The sequence below is a fragment of the Coregonus lavaretus genome, assembly GCF_964263955.1.
Source record: "Coregonus lavaretus genome assembly, chromosome: 11".
Classification (NCBI taxonomy): domain Eukaryota; kingdom Metazoa; phylum Chordata; class Actinopteri; order Salmoniformes; family Salmonidae; genus Coregonus; species Coregonus lavaretus.
In genome coordinates this window covers 59633135-59649216 of record NC_139998.1, presented here as the reverse complement: position 1 = coordinate 59649216, position 16082 = coordinate 59633135, and the positions used below count along the sequence as shown (strand labels likewise).

Sequence of the window (16082 nt, the reverse complement as noted above, 5' to 3'; positions counted from 1 at the left end):
CAACTCTCGCTCTCTTGAAGACGGAAGGGACATAGCCAGCGGTCAAGGATGAGTTGATCAGCGAGGTGAGGTAAGGGAGAAGGTCACCGGAGATGGTCTGGAGAAGAGAGGAGGGGATAGGGTCAAGCGGGCAGGTTGTTGGGCGGCCTGCCGTCACAAGTCGCAAGATTTTATCTGGAGAGAGAGGGGAGAAAGAAGTCAAAGCATAGGGTAGGGCAGTGTGAGCAGGACCAGCAGTGTCATTTGACTTAACAAACGAGGATCGGATGTCGTCAACCTTCTTTTCAAAATGGTTGACGAAGTCATCCACAGAGAGGGAGGGGGGGGGGGGATTCAGCAGGGAGGAGAATGTGGCAAAGAGCTTCCTAGGGTTAGAGGCGGATGCTTGGAATTTAGAGTGGTAGAAAGTGGCCTTAGCAGCAGTAACAGATGAAGAAAATGTAGAGAGGAGGGAGTGAAAAGATGCCAGGTCTGCAGGGAGTCTAGTTTTCTTCCATTTCCGCTCAGCTGCCCGGAGCTCTGTTCTGTGAGCTCGCAATGAGTCATCAAGCCACGGAGCTGGAGGGGAGGACCGAGCCGGCCGGGAGGATAGGGGACATAGAGAGTCAAAGGATGCAGAAAGGGAGGAGAGGAGGGTTGAGGAGGCAGAATCAGGAGATTGGAGGGAGAAGGATTGAGCAGAGGGAAGAGATGATAGGATGGAAGAGGAGAGAGTAGCGGGAGAGAGAGAGCGAAGGTTGCGACGGCGCATTACCATCTGTGTAGGGGCAGAGTGAGTAGTGTTGGAGGAGAGGGAGAGAGAAAATGATACAAAGTAGTGGTCGGAGACTTGGAGGGGAGTTGCAGTGAGATTAGTAGAAGAACAGCATCTAGTAAAGATGAGGTCAAGCGTATTGCCTGCCTTGTGAGTAGGGGGGGACGGTGAGAGGGTGAGGTCAAAAGAGGAGAGGAGTGGAAAGAAGGAGGCAGAGAGAAATGAGTCAAATGTAGACGTAGGGAGGTTGAAATCCCCCAGAACTGTGAGGGGTGAGCCATCCTCAGGAAAGGAACTCATCAAGGCGTCAAGCTCATTGATGAACTCTCCAAGGGAACCTGGAGGGCGATAGATGACAAGGATATTAAGCTTAAATGGGCTAGTGACTGTGACAGCATGGAATTCAAATGAGGAGATAGACAGATGGGTCAGGGGAAAAATTGAGAATGTCCACTTGGGAGAGATGAGGATTCCTGTGCCACCACCCCGCTGACCAGATGCTCTCGGGGTATGCGAGAACACATGGTCAGACGAGGAGAGAGCAGCAGGAGTAGCAGTGTTTTCAGTGGTAATCGATGTTTCCGTCAGCGCCAAGAAGTCGAGGGACTGGAGGGTAGCATAGGCTGGGATGAAGTCTGCCTTGTTGGCAGCAGAACGGCAGTTCCAGAGGCTGCCTGAGACCTGGAACTCCACGTGGGTCGTGCGTGCAGGGACCACCAGGTTAGAGAGGCAGCAGCCACGCGGTGTGAGGCGTTTGTGTAGCCTGTGCGGAGAGGAGAGAACAGGGATAGGCAGAGGCATAGTTGACAGGCTGCAGCAGATGGCTACAATAATGCAGAGGAGATCAGAATAAAATGAACTAAACATCTGGGAAAGGAGAGAGCGGGGCCTCCCTCACCACAACTCCCAAATATAACTCTCCCAACTTCCACCTCAGAAACTATAATTGTTGTAAACTACAGCGGTTCAATGTTTTCTAGGAATAGACTAACCTAGTTTATTCAGCTAGCTAACTAGGTGCAGTATTATTCCGTGAAAAACGTCTGGGCACCTCGTCATAAGACACCACAGCCAGCTAGCATGCCGGTCTCCAACAGCAGGGTTTAGCGCCAATACTCAGCCACTAACGTTGTGGGTTAGTCCCGACAGCTTGAGCGAGTCCGTCGTCAACTTATTCAGCCAGTTATTTAGCTAGAATAGTTAGCAAACTAGCTAGCCATTGCTTTCAGACAAAGAAGAACCCCTCCTTTCACGGCACGAAAACACAGAGAGAGCCAAACTAACGTTAACTAGTCACCCATGTCCCGAATTCCTTGAGCGACTCGGGCTATCAATATGTAAAAAACAAAACACAAGTGTAGGTTATGACTTATCCCTAGCAGCTACTGTTAGCTAGCCAAGTGCAAAGCTAGCCACTGAATTGACTCAGCCAGTTCGCGTCTGTTCGCTCGGTCGTTCCAGCTATTGTTTACAAGTAGCTATCCAGGTTGCAACAAGCTTGCTAATTTTCAAGCAGTAGCCACTTGCTACCTAACGTTAACGGTTCAGACAATGAGGTTAGAAAACAGCTGAATGGTAGGCAATTATTGTATGTAATTATTGTAGGCAGCCAGCTGGCGTAATTACAGGCACTCTCAGGCGTGAAACAACTATACCGTTGCTAATAGCTACTCGCCAGCTAGTCCAGGTGGTGAGTTAGCTAGCTAGCTAGCTTCGTGCTACACCCGGCACCGCCGAATACAATACTAACCTACAATAATTACATACAATAACTACCTACAACAACCCACGATACCTACCTACAATACCTAACTACAATCTAAATACATAGTTTAAGCCTTACTCGACAAAGCCCAAGCTATGTATAAAGCCAAACTTACCCGACGCCAAGCTTACCCGACGACCTCCATGGCTGGTACATAAGGTTACCATACCAGGCGGTGATGCAGCCAGTCAAGATGCTCTCAGTGGTGCAGCTGTATAACTTTTTGAGGATCTGATGGACAATGCCAAATTTTTTCAGCTTCCTGAGGGGGAAGAGGCGTTGTCGTGCCCTCTTCATGACTGTATTGGTGTGTTTGGACCATGACAGATCCTTAGTGATGTGGACACCGAGGAACTTGAAGCTCTCGACCCGCTCCACTACAGCTACGTCGATGTGAATTGGGGCGTGCTCTGCCCTCTGTTTCCTGTAGTCCACGATCAGCTCCTTGTTCTTCCTGACGTTGATGGAGAGGTTGTTGCTCCGGCACCACACTGCCAGGTCTCTGACCTCCTCCCTGTAGGCTGACTCATCGTCGTCGGTGATCAGGCCTACCACCGTCGTGTCGTCGGCAAACTTAATGATGGTGTTGGAGTCGTGCGCAGCATTAGAGATTGCGTCATCTGTGGATTTGTTGGGGCGGTATGCGAATTGGAGTGGGTCCAGGGTGTCTGGGATGATAGTGTTGGTGTGAGCAATGACCAGCCTTTCAAAGCACTTCATGGCTACATATGTGAGTGTTATGGGGTGATAGTCATTTAGACAGGTTACCTTGGCGTTCTTGGGCACAGGGACTAGGGTGGTCTGCTTGAAACATGTAGGTACTACAGACTGGGTCAGGGAGAGGTTGAACATGTCAGTGAAGACACTTACCAGCTGGTCAGACTGAGTATGTATCCTGGTAATCCATCTGGCCCTGAGGCCTTTTGAAAGTTAACCTGTTTAAAGGTCTTACTACGGAGAGCGTGATCACACAGTCGTCCGGAACAGCTGGTGCTCTCAAGCATGGTTCAGTGTTGCTTGTCTCGAAGCGAGCATTGAAGGCATTTGGCTTGTCTGGTAGGCTCGCATCACTGGGCAGGTCTCGGCCGGGTTCTGTGATATATAAGTCTTGCTTGACCAGTTGAGGCCTTGTGAATATTAACCTGTTGGTTCGTCAGAGGGCATAGCGGGATTTATAAGCGTCCGGGTTAGTGTCCCGCTACTTGAAAGCAACAGCTTGAGCCTTTAGCTCAGTGCGGATGTTGCCTGTAATCCATGGCTTCTGTTTGGGATATGTACGTACGGTCACTGTGGGGATGATTTCATTGATGCACTTAATAATGAAGCCGGGGACTGAGGTGGTAAATTCCTCAATGCCATCGGATGAGTCCCAGAACATATGTGACTAGTTTCAGGAAACGTATGTTGCACGTCACTACTACTGCGTATTTTGGCAGAAATGCATTCTGGAACATGTGAACTTTCATGTGCCTTAATAACAAACTTGTATGCCATCTGTAAATACGAACAAAATTGTTAAATTACATGCCTAGTTGGTTTAGCCACAGAAAAAGAGCAACCTTCCCGCTAGCCATGATTGTCTGAGATAATGAGTGGGCTGGACATGCTGAGAGATGAGTTCGGATTGGTCTGCCATGTAGCACGCTTCTGTCTATTTGAGCTGGTCAGTATGTGTAGGTAATCCTGTCTAACGGGGCTTTTGAAAAAATATATTGCTTAGTAGAACTGCATAAGTGTTGCTCTCCACTTTCTGGAGGACCGAGTTTTGAAATCAGTGGAATTAGAGTATGATAGCTAAGGAGATGGAGAAAACACCTGTCTCCGGATTACATCTTCAAACTAAGGGCAACCATAGCATCCGTGACAGAGAGGGAGAAGCGTCCATCCATGTATACGGGTAAGATAGTCTAGCTCGCTACATTTTCAGATATTACACGTTTCTAATTTTGTCAGAAAGTCATTTTCATTTTAAGTTAAAGTGTACTGTTAGCTAGCTAGCTAAAGTTAGCAGGCTGGCTCGCTAGCTAACGTTATCTGTATGATCTGTGTAGTTATATTATTTGTATCTCAGAGCCATTTGCTTTGCTAGTTATAGCCTAATGTTAGCTAGCTAACATTGAACCTGGTTGGTTTAGCTACCTTCAGATTCATGCAGGGTAGTAACGTCATGAGTTGGGATTATGGTTAATTGTTTAGCTAGCTAGCAACATGTCTTAACAAAAGACTCCACTATGCAAGGAACCATTTCAATAGAATGTTCATGACGTCACTGCGACAAATGTTGATAAACGTAGCTGGTAAATTCGCTCTGGCTATCTACTCCGATTTCAGAGCACTCTCATCTGAGTGTGCCAGACCGCAGAATAACTGACGAATTTACGAACACTCAACACCCGTTGAATATGGCCGGTGTCAATAAACATTGGCACAGTTGCAGTCACCAACGCTCTGGATAACATAGAAACAGCCTAACCAGCTCTGCTAGGGCGAGTAAAATGGTCAGAGTGAGATGTTCTCTCATTTGTGTCTGGAAGTAGCTAGCAAGCTAGCCAACGTTAGCCAGTTAGCTTGGGTGGTTGACTGTTGTTAGGACAGGACGCTCGGATCAACCCTTAGAGATGGGTGGGGCTAAAGCTTAAGAGGGTGTGAACGATGCTGAATGGGTGTAGACAAAGAAGAGCTCTCCAGTGATTGTAGCAAAACATTCAAAGGCCATTTTCTCAAAAGTGAGGTTACAAGTCAACTTTCAAAGCAGAAATATTTTCCAATTGTTCCTCAACTGTAGTGTATGATATACAATTTTCTAGCTCTGAGTCTCTACTTTTATCCAATGTAAAAAACACAATTTCAAATTTTGCTACATTAGACCGACTCGAGCAGGTTGGTCACATATTCCAGTCTGTGCTAGCAAAACAGTCCTGTAGCTTAGCATCAGCTTTATCAGACCATTTCCGTATTGAGCGTGTCACTGGTACTTCCTGTTAGAGTTTTTGCTTGTAACCAGGAATCAGGAGGATAGAGTTATGGTCAGATTTGCCAAATGGAGGGCGAGGGAGAGCTTTGTATGTGTCTCTGTGTGTGGAGTAAAGGTGGTCTAGAGTTTTTTCGCCTCTAGTTGTACAGGTGACATGCTGGTGGAAATTAGGTTAAACGGATTTCAGTTTTTCCTGCATTCAGTTCACCGGCCACTAGGAGCGCCGCCTCTGGATGAGCATTTTCTTGTTTACTTATGGCCCTCTACAGCCGGCCCTATACAGCCGGCCCTATACAGCCGGCCCTCTACAGCCGGCCCTATACAGCCGGCCCTATACAGCCGGCCCTCTACAGCCGGCCCTATACAGCCGGCCCTATACAGCCGGCCCTCTACAGCCGGCCCTCTACAGCCGGCCCTCTACAGCCGGCCCTCTACAGCCGGCCCTATACAGCCGGCCCAATACAGCCGGCCCTATACAGCCGGCCCTCTACAGCCGGCCCTATACAGCCGGCCCTATACAGCCGGCCCTATACAGCCGGCTCTATACAGCCGGCCCTCTACAGCCGGCCCTCTACAGCCGGCCCTCTACAGCCGGCCCTCTACAGCCGGCCCAATACAGCCGGCCCTCTACAGCCGGCCCTATACAGCCGGCCCTCTACAGCCGGCCCTCTACAGCCGGGCCTCTACAGCCGGCCCTATACAGCCGGCCCTCTACAGCCGGCCCTCTACAGCCGGCCCTCTACAGCCGGCCCAATACAGCCGGCCCTATACAGCCGGCCCTCTACAGCCGGCCCTATACAGCCGGCCCTATACAGCCGGCCCTATACAGCCGGCTCTATACAGCCGGCCCTCTACAGCCGGCCCTCTACAGCCGGCCCTCTACAGCCGGCCCTCTACAGCCGGCCCAATACAGCCGGCCCTCTACAGCCGGCCCTATACAGCCGGCCCTCTACAGCCGGCCCTCTACAGCCGGGCCTCTACAGCCGGCCCTATACAGCCGGCCCTCTACAGCCGGCCCTCTACAGCCGGCCCTCTACAGCCGGCCCTATACAGCCGGCCCTCTACAGCCGGCCCTATACAGCCGGCCCTATACAGCCGGCCCTCTACAGCCGGCCCTCTACAGCCGGCCCTCTACAGCCGGCCCTATACAGCCGGCCCTCTACAGCCGGCCCAATACAGCCGGCCCTATACAGCCGGCCCTCTACAGCCGGCCCTATACAGCCGGCCCTATACAGCCGGCTCTATACAGCCGGCCCTCTACAGCCGGCCCTCTACAGCCGGCCCTCTACAGCCGGCCCAATACAGCCGGCCCTCTACAGCCGGCCCTCTACAGCCGGCCCTCTACAGCCGGCCCTCTACAGCCGGCCCTCTACAGCCGGCCCTCTACAGCCGGCCCTCTACAGCCGGCCCTCTACAGCCGGCCCTCTACAGCCGGCCCTATACAGCCGGCCCTATACAGCCGGCCCTCTACAGCCGGCCCTCTACAGCCGGCCCAATACAGCCGGCCCTATACAGCCGGCCCTATACAGCTCTTTGAGTGCGGTCTTAGTGCCAGTATTTGTGTGTTTCTTTTCCTTGCATACAGAATGTTACAAAACTGTTGATTCTGTTCTTTGTCTTTGTTGCATTGCTCTGATATTGTGTTGTGTTATTATTTGAGTGGCAGCCCGGTACAGGAAAGTATGAAATATGAAATGCAAATATTATAACTGAATGTAGGAATATATCTGAATGAATATGACTGAGTGTTATACCTGTACCTATAACCCCCTTCTGAAAAATGACAAACTAAATCAAAAGTTGGTCACACAAAAAAAGGCACAAATCTACAAATCAATCAGCAATATAAATGTAGTTCTGTTTTGTGAGTGGGCAGAGACTGGTACCATTAAAGAGCTGTACATTTATTTCTAGCCCACAGACTGAACAGCTGTAGAACCTCAGTCAGTCGACTCATCTCCCTCCCTCTCCGATCTCCCATCTCCCTCTCTCTCTCCCCATCTCTCCCTCTCTCTCCCCATTTCCCCCTCTCTCTCCCCATCTCCCTCTCTCTCTCCCCATTTCCCTCTCTCTCTCCCCATTTCCCTCTCTCTCTCCCCATCTCCCTCTCTCTCTCCCCATCTCCCTCTCTCTCTCCCCATCTCCCTCTCTCTCTCTCCCCATCTCCCTCTCTCTCTCTCCCCATCTCCCTCTCTCTCTCTCCCCATCTCCCCCCTCTCTCTCTCTCCCATCTCCCCCTCTCTCTCTCTCCCATCTCACTCTCTCTCTCTCCCATTTCCCTCTCTCTCTCTCCCATTTCCCTCTCTCTCTCCCATCTCCCTCTTTCTCCCATCTCCCTCTCTCTCTCTCCCATCTCTCTCCCCATCTCCCTCTCTCTCTCTCTCTCCCATCTCCCTCTCTCTCTCTCTCTCTCTCTCTCTCCCATCTCCCTCTCTCTCCTCTCCAGATGTTTGTAGCTCTGATCTTCTGGTACCAGTTCTACTGTGGTTTCTCTGGGTCAGCCATGATAGACCAGTGGTATCTGATCTTCTTCAACCTGATGTTCTCTGCCTTCCCTCAACTCATCACTGGGACCCTGGACAAAGATGTGTCCTCAGAGACCCTCCAGGAACTGCCTCAGCTCTACATGAATGGACAGAACTCAGAGGTCTTTATAACTAGTGATTATATCAACTATTGGATATGTTGTTAATAACTAGTGATAGATTATATCAACTATTGGATATGTTGTTAATAACGAGTGATAGATTATATCAACTATTGGATATGTTGTTAATAACTAGTGATAGATTATATCAACTATTGGATATGTTGTTAATAACTAGTGATAGATTATATCAACTATTGGATATGTTGTTAATAACGAGTGATAGATTATATCAACTATTGGATATGTTGTTAATAACGAGTGATAGATTATATCAACTATTGGATATGTTGTTAATAACTAGTGATAGATTATATCAACTATTGGATATGTTGTTAATAACTAGTGATAGATTATATCAACTATTGGATATGTTGTTAATAACGAGTGATAGATTATATCAACTATTGGATATGTTGTTAATAACGAGTGATAGATTATATCAACTATTGGATATGTTGTTAATAACTAGTGATAGATTATATCAACTATTGGATATGTTGTTAATAACTAGTGATAGATTATATCAACTATTGGATATGTTGTTAATAACTAGTGATAGAATATATCAACTATTGGATATGTTGTTAATAACTAGTGATAGATTATATCAACTATTGGATATGTTGTTAATAACTAGTGATAGATTATATCAACTATTGGATATGTTGTTAATAACTAGTGATAGATTATATCAACTATTGGATATGTTGTTAATAACGAGTGATAGATTATATCAACTATTGGATATGTTGTTAATAACTAGTGATAGATTATATCAACTATTGGATATGTTGTTAATAACTAGTGATAGATTATATCAACTATTGGATATGTTGTTAATAACGAGTGATAGATTATATCAACTATTGGATATGTTGTTAATAACTAGTGATAGATTATATCAACTATTGGATATGTTGTTAATAACTAGTGATAGATTATATCAACTATTGGATATGTTGTTAATAACTAGTGATAGATTATATCAACTATTGGATATGTTGTTAATAACGAGTGATAGATTATATCAACTATTGGATATGTTGTTAAAAACGAGTGATAGATTATATCAACTATTGGATATGTTGTTAATAACAAGTGATAGATTATAACTACGTCAGCTCTACATGAACGGACAGAACTCAGAGGTCCGAACCGTCATGTCGATGTGTAAAGTAAATAGATAACGTGAATAAATTGTTTATAACTTTAGCGAATAAAACAGATATAATAGATAAAATATATAATTAAGATCTTTTAAGGTATTAAGATGATATTTAATGACATTGTGATTATCTTGTCTGGTATCTATTAAAAATATATATAATAATAATAATAATAATAATAATAAAGATATATACAGTTGAAGGCGGATGTTTACATACACTTCAGCCAAATACATTTAAACTCAAGTTTTTCACAATTCCTGACATTTAATCCCAGTAAAAATTCCCTGTCTTAGGTCAGTTAGGATCACCACTTTATTTTAAGAATGTGAAATGTCAGAATAATAGTAGAGAGAATGATTTATTTCAGCTTTTATTTCTTTCATCACATTCCCAGTGTGTCAGAAGTTTACATACAATCAATTAGTATTTGGTAGCATTGCCTTTAAATTGTTTAACTTGTGTCAAACATTTCGGGTAGCCTTCCACAAGCTTCCCACAATAAGTTGGGTGAATTTTGGCCCATTCCTCCTGACAGAGCTGGTGTAACTGAGTCAGGTTTGTAGGCCTCCCTGCTCGCACACGCTTTTTCAGTTCTGCCCACAAGTTTTCTATAGGATTGAGGGCAGGGCTTTGTGATGGCCACTCCAATACCTTGACTTTGTTGTCCTTAAGCCATTTTGCCACAACTTTGGAAGCATGCTTGGGGTCATTGTCCATTTGGAAGACCCATTTGCGACCAAGCTTTCACTTCCTGACTGATGTCTTGAGAAGTTGCTTCAATATATCCACATACTTTTCCTTCCTCATAATGCCATCTATTTTGTGAAGTGCACCAGTCCCACCTGCAGCAAAGCACCCCCACAGCATGATGCTGCCACCCCCGTGCTTCACGGTTGGGATGGTGTTCTTCGGCTTGCAAGTACCCCCTTTTTCCTCCAAACATAACGATGGTCATTATGGCCAAACAGTTATATTTTTGTTTCATCAGACCAGAGGACATTTCTCCAAAAAGTACGATCTTTGTCCCCATGTGCAGTTGCAAACCGTAGTCTGGCTTTTTTATGGCGGTTTTGGAGCAGTGGCTTCTTCCTTGCTGAGCGGCCTTTCAGGTTATGTCAATATAGGACTCGTTTTACTGTGGATATAGATTATTTTGTACCTGTTTCCTCCAGCGTCTTCACAAGGTCCTTTGCTGCTGTTCTGGGATTGATTTGCACTTTTCGCACCATTCAACGCAGCCTTATAATGCTGTGAAGGTATCCAGGAACTCAGATGAATTGGGTGGATTCCATCCTTTATAATATGAGCTTTGTTTCCAGAAGGTATCAAAATTGTCAATAAATGTTACACCCACAGAGCTGCAATAGTTTCGTAGCCAGTTATGGAGGGCTAAAAGTCTGCTGAACCGTTACATGCCACGATTTAGGGAGGGCAGAGGGCCAGATATTATGGGGCGTTTGTTGGTGTCAAGTAGAGACCCAATCAGTTCTTTAAAATCCATCTTCAGCTGTTCTGAGCTGCCTTTCATAATGTCATCTGACCCCACATGAACCATGACAGTATCAGCCCCCGGTGACTAACTCACAGCCTCGGGAAGCAACCTGGTGATATCCTGAACTTTTGCCCCACGAAAACACAAAGTCTTTGCCCCAGGTACAGATATATGCCTCACCGTCGAACTCCCTATCACAATCGCCGGAATGATCCGACGGGTCTCGGAGAAACATGTTATATTGGTCACGAATCGTAACTTTTATACAGCTCTATTAGACAGACGTCTTATGACATCATACCCAGCTGATTCTGTTTTAGAACCCTCCGTCTCGGTGGCTGCTGCTTTGAGGTTGTAGTGAAATGCTGTTTGTGTTTCAGGAGTACAAGCCGTATATGTTCTGGATGAACATGATAGATGCCTTCTACCAAAGCCTGGTCTGCTTCTTCATACCATACTGTGTGAGTTAGGATTGGATTATTTTGTAGCACTTTGATGGATTAAATTTAAAATACATGCAAATATATGTAATAACCCTGTCATGACATCTTATAACCTATCTCTCTCTCTCTCTCTCTCACACTCACACTCACACTCACTCTCTCACACACACACACACACACACACACACACACACACCGCTCATCCCTCTGTGTGTGTCCATCTCCTCCAGGCCTATGCTGACTCTGAAGTGGACTTGTTGACCTGGGGAACCCCCATCACCACCCTGTCTCTGTTTACCATACTGATACACCTGGGCATGGAGACCAAGACCTGGGTAACGACACACTATGGATTTACGGACTGGCTGATCCTACTTACTTTCACATCTTTTCAAAGCTTCAATTACAAAATATTGGGGCTACTTTGTAAATCAATTGATTGGAAATCTAATGAAGCGTTTTGGACATGGACAGAGTTTTTTTTTTTTGGCTGAATAAAAGCCTTTCGTTAGGATGTTAATGAATAGATAGACCTCCTTTCTAGCAATGAGACCAGCTCTTTGGCTCTGTGACTATAGCTGGGTCTAGGAGGTGGCTGACAACAAGCAGATAGATATTTCTGAGGTGTCGTTGATTAGATTGAACCAGAAGACTGCAGCATCAGTCACTCCCACTGTCCAGCTAGTGCCTTCTGCAAACTGTCTACACACACACACACACACACACACACACACACACACACACACACACACACACACACACGCACATCACACAGGCAAGGCGGCCAAAATAACCTTTTCGTTTTTTGCTGTATCCATGTGTCCATCTCCTGCCTTCTAAGGTCACATCCCAAATGGCACCCTATTCCCTATATAGTGCACTACTTTAGACCAGAGAATGGCACCCTATTCCCTATATAGTGCACTACTTTAGACCAGAGAATGGCACCCTATTCCCTATATAGTGCACTACTTTAGACCAGAGAATGGCACCCTATTCCCTATATAGTGCACTACTTTAGACCAGAGAATGGCACCCTATTCCCTATATAGTGCACTACTTTAGACCAGAGAATGGCACCCTATTCCCTATATAGTGCACTACTTTAGACCAGAGAATGGCACCCTATTCCCTATATAGTGCACTACTTTAGACCAGAGAATGGCACCCTATTCCCTATATAGTGCACTACTTTAGACCAGAGAATGGCACCCTATTCCCTATATAGTGCACTACTTTAGACCAGAGAATGGCACCCTATTCCCTATATAGTGCACTACTTTAGACCAGAGAATGGCACCCTATTCCCTATATAGTGCACTACTTTAGACCAGAGAATGGCACCCTATTCCCTATATAGTGCACTACTTTAGACCAGAGAATGGCACCCTATTCCCTATATAGTGCACTACTTTAGACCAGAGAATGGCACCCTATTCCCTATATAGTGCACTACTTTAGACCAGAGAATGACACCCTATTCCCTATCTAGTGCACTACTTTTGACCAGAGAATGGCACCCTATTCCCTATATAGTGCACTACTTTAGACCAGAGAATGGCACCCTATTCCCTATATAGTGCACTACTTTAGACCAGAGAATGGCACCCTATTCCCTATGTAGTGCACTACTTTAGACCAGAGAATGGCACCCTATTCCCTATATAGTGCACTACTTTAGACCAGAGAATGGCACCCTATTCCCTATATAGTGCACTACTTTAGACCAGAGAATGGCACCCTATTCCCTATGTAGTGCACTTCTTTTGAACAGGGTCCTGAGCGAAATGACCTGGGCCCTGGTCAAAAGTAGTGCACTATATAGGGAATAGGGTGCCATTTGGGACAAAGGCTCAGATGCTCTCAGTTAAGAGCAGTGACCTTGAATGGGATTAGCGCTTTTTCCATTACGCTGGTAGCTGTAAATTTCATCCCAACACATTTTGTAACATGAAAAATGTAGTAGTTAGGTGCCAATGTTTTAGGTTCATAAAGGGGAAAGAGGAGTTTTAGATTCAGAAAGGGGAAAGAGGAGCAACTCTTGCTCTTTAAGTTTTAAAAACTCCTTTATTAAGAGGAGTAAAATATGACTGATGTTTTGGCCATCTTGACCATCAGATTAAACATTCCTTTCATAAAAGGCCAATAATATGGCCGATGGTGAGTCTGGATGCATCCCAAATGGCAGCTTATTGGTTGTGGGCCCTAGTCAAATATAGTGCCCTACATACAGTGGGGAAAAAAAGTATTTAGTCAGCCACCAAATGTGCAAGTTCTCCCACTTAAAAATATGAGAGAGGCCTGTAATTTTCATCATAGGTACACGTCAACTATGACAGACAAATTGAGGAAAAAAATTCCAGAAAATCACATTGTAGGATTTTTTATGAATTTATTTGCAAATTATGGTGGAAAATAAGTATTTGGTCACCTACAAACAAGCAAGATTTCTGGCTCTCACAGACCTGTAACTTCTTCTTTAAGAGGCTCCTCTGTCCTCCACTCGTTACCTGTATTAATGGCACCGGTTTGAACTTGTTATCAGTATAAAAGACACCTGTCCACAACCTCAAACAGTCACACTCCAAACTCCACTATGGCCAAGACCAAAGAGCTGTCAAAGGACACCAGAAACAAAATTGTAGATCTGCACCAGGCTGAGAAGACTGAATCTGCAATAGGTAAGCAGCTTGGTTTGAAGAAATCAACTGTGGGAGCAATTATTAGGAAATGGAAGACATACAAGACCACTGATAATCTCCCTCGATCTGGGGCTCCACGCAAGTTCTCACCCCGTGGGGTCAAAATGATCACAAGAACGGTGAGCAAAAATCCCAGAACCACACGGGGGGACCTAGTGAATGACCTGCAGAGAGCTGGGACCAAAGTAACAAAGCCTACCATCAGTAACACACTACGCCGCCAGGGATTCAAATCCTGCAGTGACAGACGTTTCCCCCTGCTTAAGCCAGTACATGTCCAGGCCCGTCTGAAGTTTGCTAGAGTGCATTTGGATGATCCAGAAGAGGATTGGGAGAATGTCATATGGTCAGATGAAACCAAAATAGAACTTTTTGGTAAAAACTCAACTCGTCGTGTTTGGAGGACAAAGAATGCTGAGTTGCATCCAAAGAACACCATACCTACTGTGAAGCATGGGGGTGGAAACATCATGCTTTGGGGCTGTTTTTCTGCAAAGGGACCAGGACGACTGATCCGTGTAAAGGAAAGAATGAATGGGGCCATGTATCGTGAGATTTTGAGTGAAAACCTCCTTCCATCAGCAAGGGCATTGAAGATGAAACGTGGCTGGGTCTTTCAGCATGACAATGATCCCAAACACACCGCCCGGGCAACGAAGGAGTGGCTTCATAAGAAGCATTTCAAGGTCCTGGAGTGGCCTAGCCAGTCTCCAGATCTCAACCCCATAGAAAATATTTGGAGGGAGTTGAAAGTCCGTGTTGCCCAGCGACAGCCCCAAAACATCACTGCTCTAGAGGAGATCTGCATGGAGGAATGGGCCAAAATACCAGCAACAGTGTGTGAAAACCTTGTGAAGACTTACAGAAAACGTTTGACCTGTGTCATTGCCAACAAAGGGTATATAACAAAGTATTGAGAAACTTTTGTTATTGACCAAATACTTATTTTCCACCATAATTTGCAAATAAATTCATAAAAAATCCTACAATGTGATTTTCTGGATTTTCTTTTCTCATTTTGTCTGTCATAGTTGACGTGTACCTATGATGAAAATTACAGGCCTCTCTCATCTTTTTAAGTGGGAGAACATGCACAAATGGTGGCTGACTAAATACTTTTTTCCCCACTGTATGGAATAGAGTGCCATTTAGGTCAGATCCTAGATAGTGAGTCAGTCAGTGGTTTGGCGTCCTCTGTACTCATCTGGCTTTGAGTCTCTAATCCCGTTCCCCTCTCTCTCCTCTCCCCTCCTCTCCCCTCTTCTCCCCCCCTCCTCTTCCTACTCTCCCCTCTCTCCCCCTCTCTCCCCATCCCCTCTCCCCTCCTCTTCCTCCTCTCCCCTCTCCCCTCCTCTCCCTCTCTCCCCTCCTCTCCACCATCCCTCCTCTCCACCATCCCCTTTCTCCTCTGCCTCCTCTCCCTCTCCCCACCTCTCCCATCCCCTCTCCCCATCCCCTCCTCCTCCTCTCTCTTCTCTCTCCTCCTCTCCCCATCCCCTCTCCCTCCTCTCCCCTCCTCTTCCTCCTCTCCCCTCTCCCCTCTTCTCCCCTCCTCACCCATCTCCCCTCTCCCCTCCTCTCCCCCATCCCCTCCTCCTCCTCTCCCTTCTCTCTCCTCCTCTCCCCATCCCCTCTCCCTCCTCTCCCCTCCTCTTCCTCCTCTCCCCTCTCCCCTCTTCTCCCCTCCTCACCCATCTCCCCTCTCCCCTCCTCTCCCCCATCCCCTCTTCCTCCTCTCCCCTCTTCCTCCTCTCTCCTCTCCCCCATCCCCCTCCCCCCTCCCCTCTCCCCTCCTCACCCCTCTCTCCCCTCTCCCCTCCTCTCCCCCATCCCCTCCCCCCTCTCCTCTCCCCCTCCTCTCCCCCATCCCCTCTCCTCCTCTCTCCCCTCTCCCCTCCTCTCCCCCTCTCCCCTCCTCTCCCCTCTTTCTCCTCTCCCCTCCTCTCCCTCTCTCTCCTCTCCCCTCTCCCTCCTCTCTCCCCTCCTCTCCCCTCTCCCCTCCTCTCCCTCTCCCCTCCTCTCCCCTCTCCCCTCCTCTCCCCTCTTTCTCCTCTCCCCTCCTCTCCCTCTCTCTCCTCTCCCCTCTCCTCCTCTCCCCTCCTCTCTCCCTCCTCTCCCCTCTCCCCTCCTCTC

The 16082-nt window shown here is 46.8% G+C and overlaps 1 protein-coding gene across 1 annotated transcript in view; it reads left to right on the top strand.

The window, feature by feature from the left end:
* atp10a (ATPase phospholipid transporting 10A) overlaps positions 1 to 16082 on the top strand; it is a gene marked incomplete at its 3' end in the record, with an annotated part of 120931 nt that overhangs the window by 96703 nt on the left and 8146 nt on the right. Inside the window, 3 exon segments of the mRNA XM_084172116.1 lie at positions 7940 to 8140; positions 11185 to 11265; positions 11478 to 11582. Coding sequence (XP_084028242.1) covers positions 7940 to 8140; positions 11185 to 11265; positions 11478 to 11582 — 387 coding nt within the window.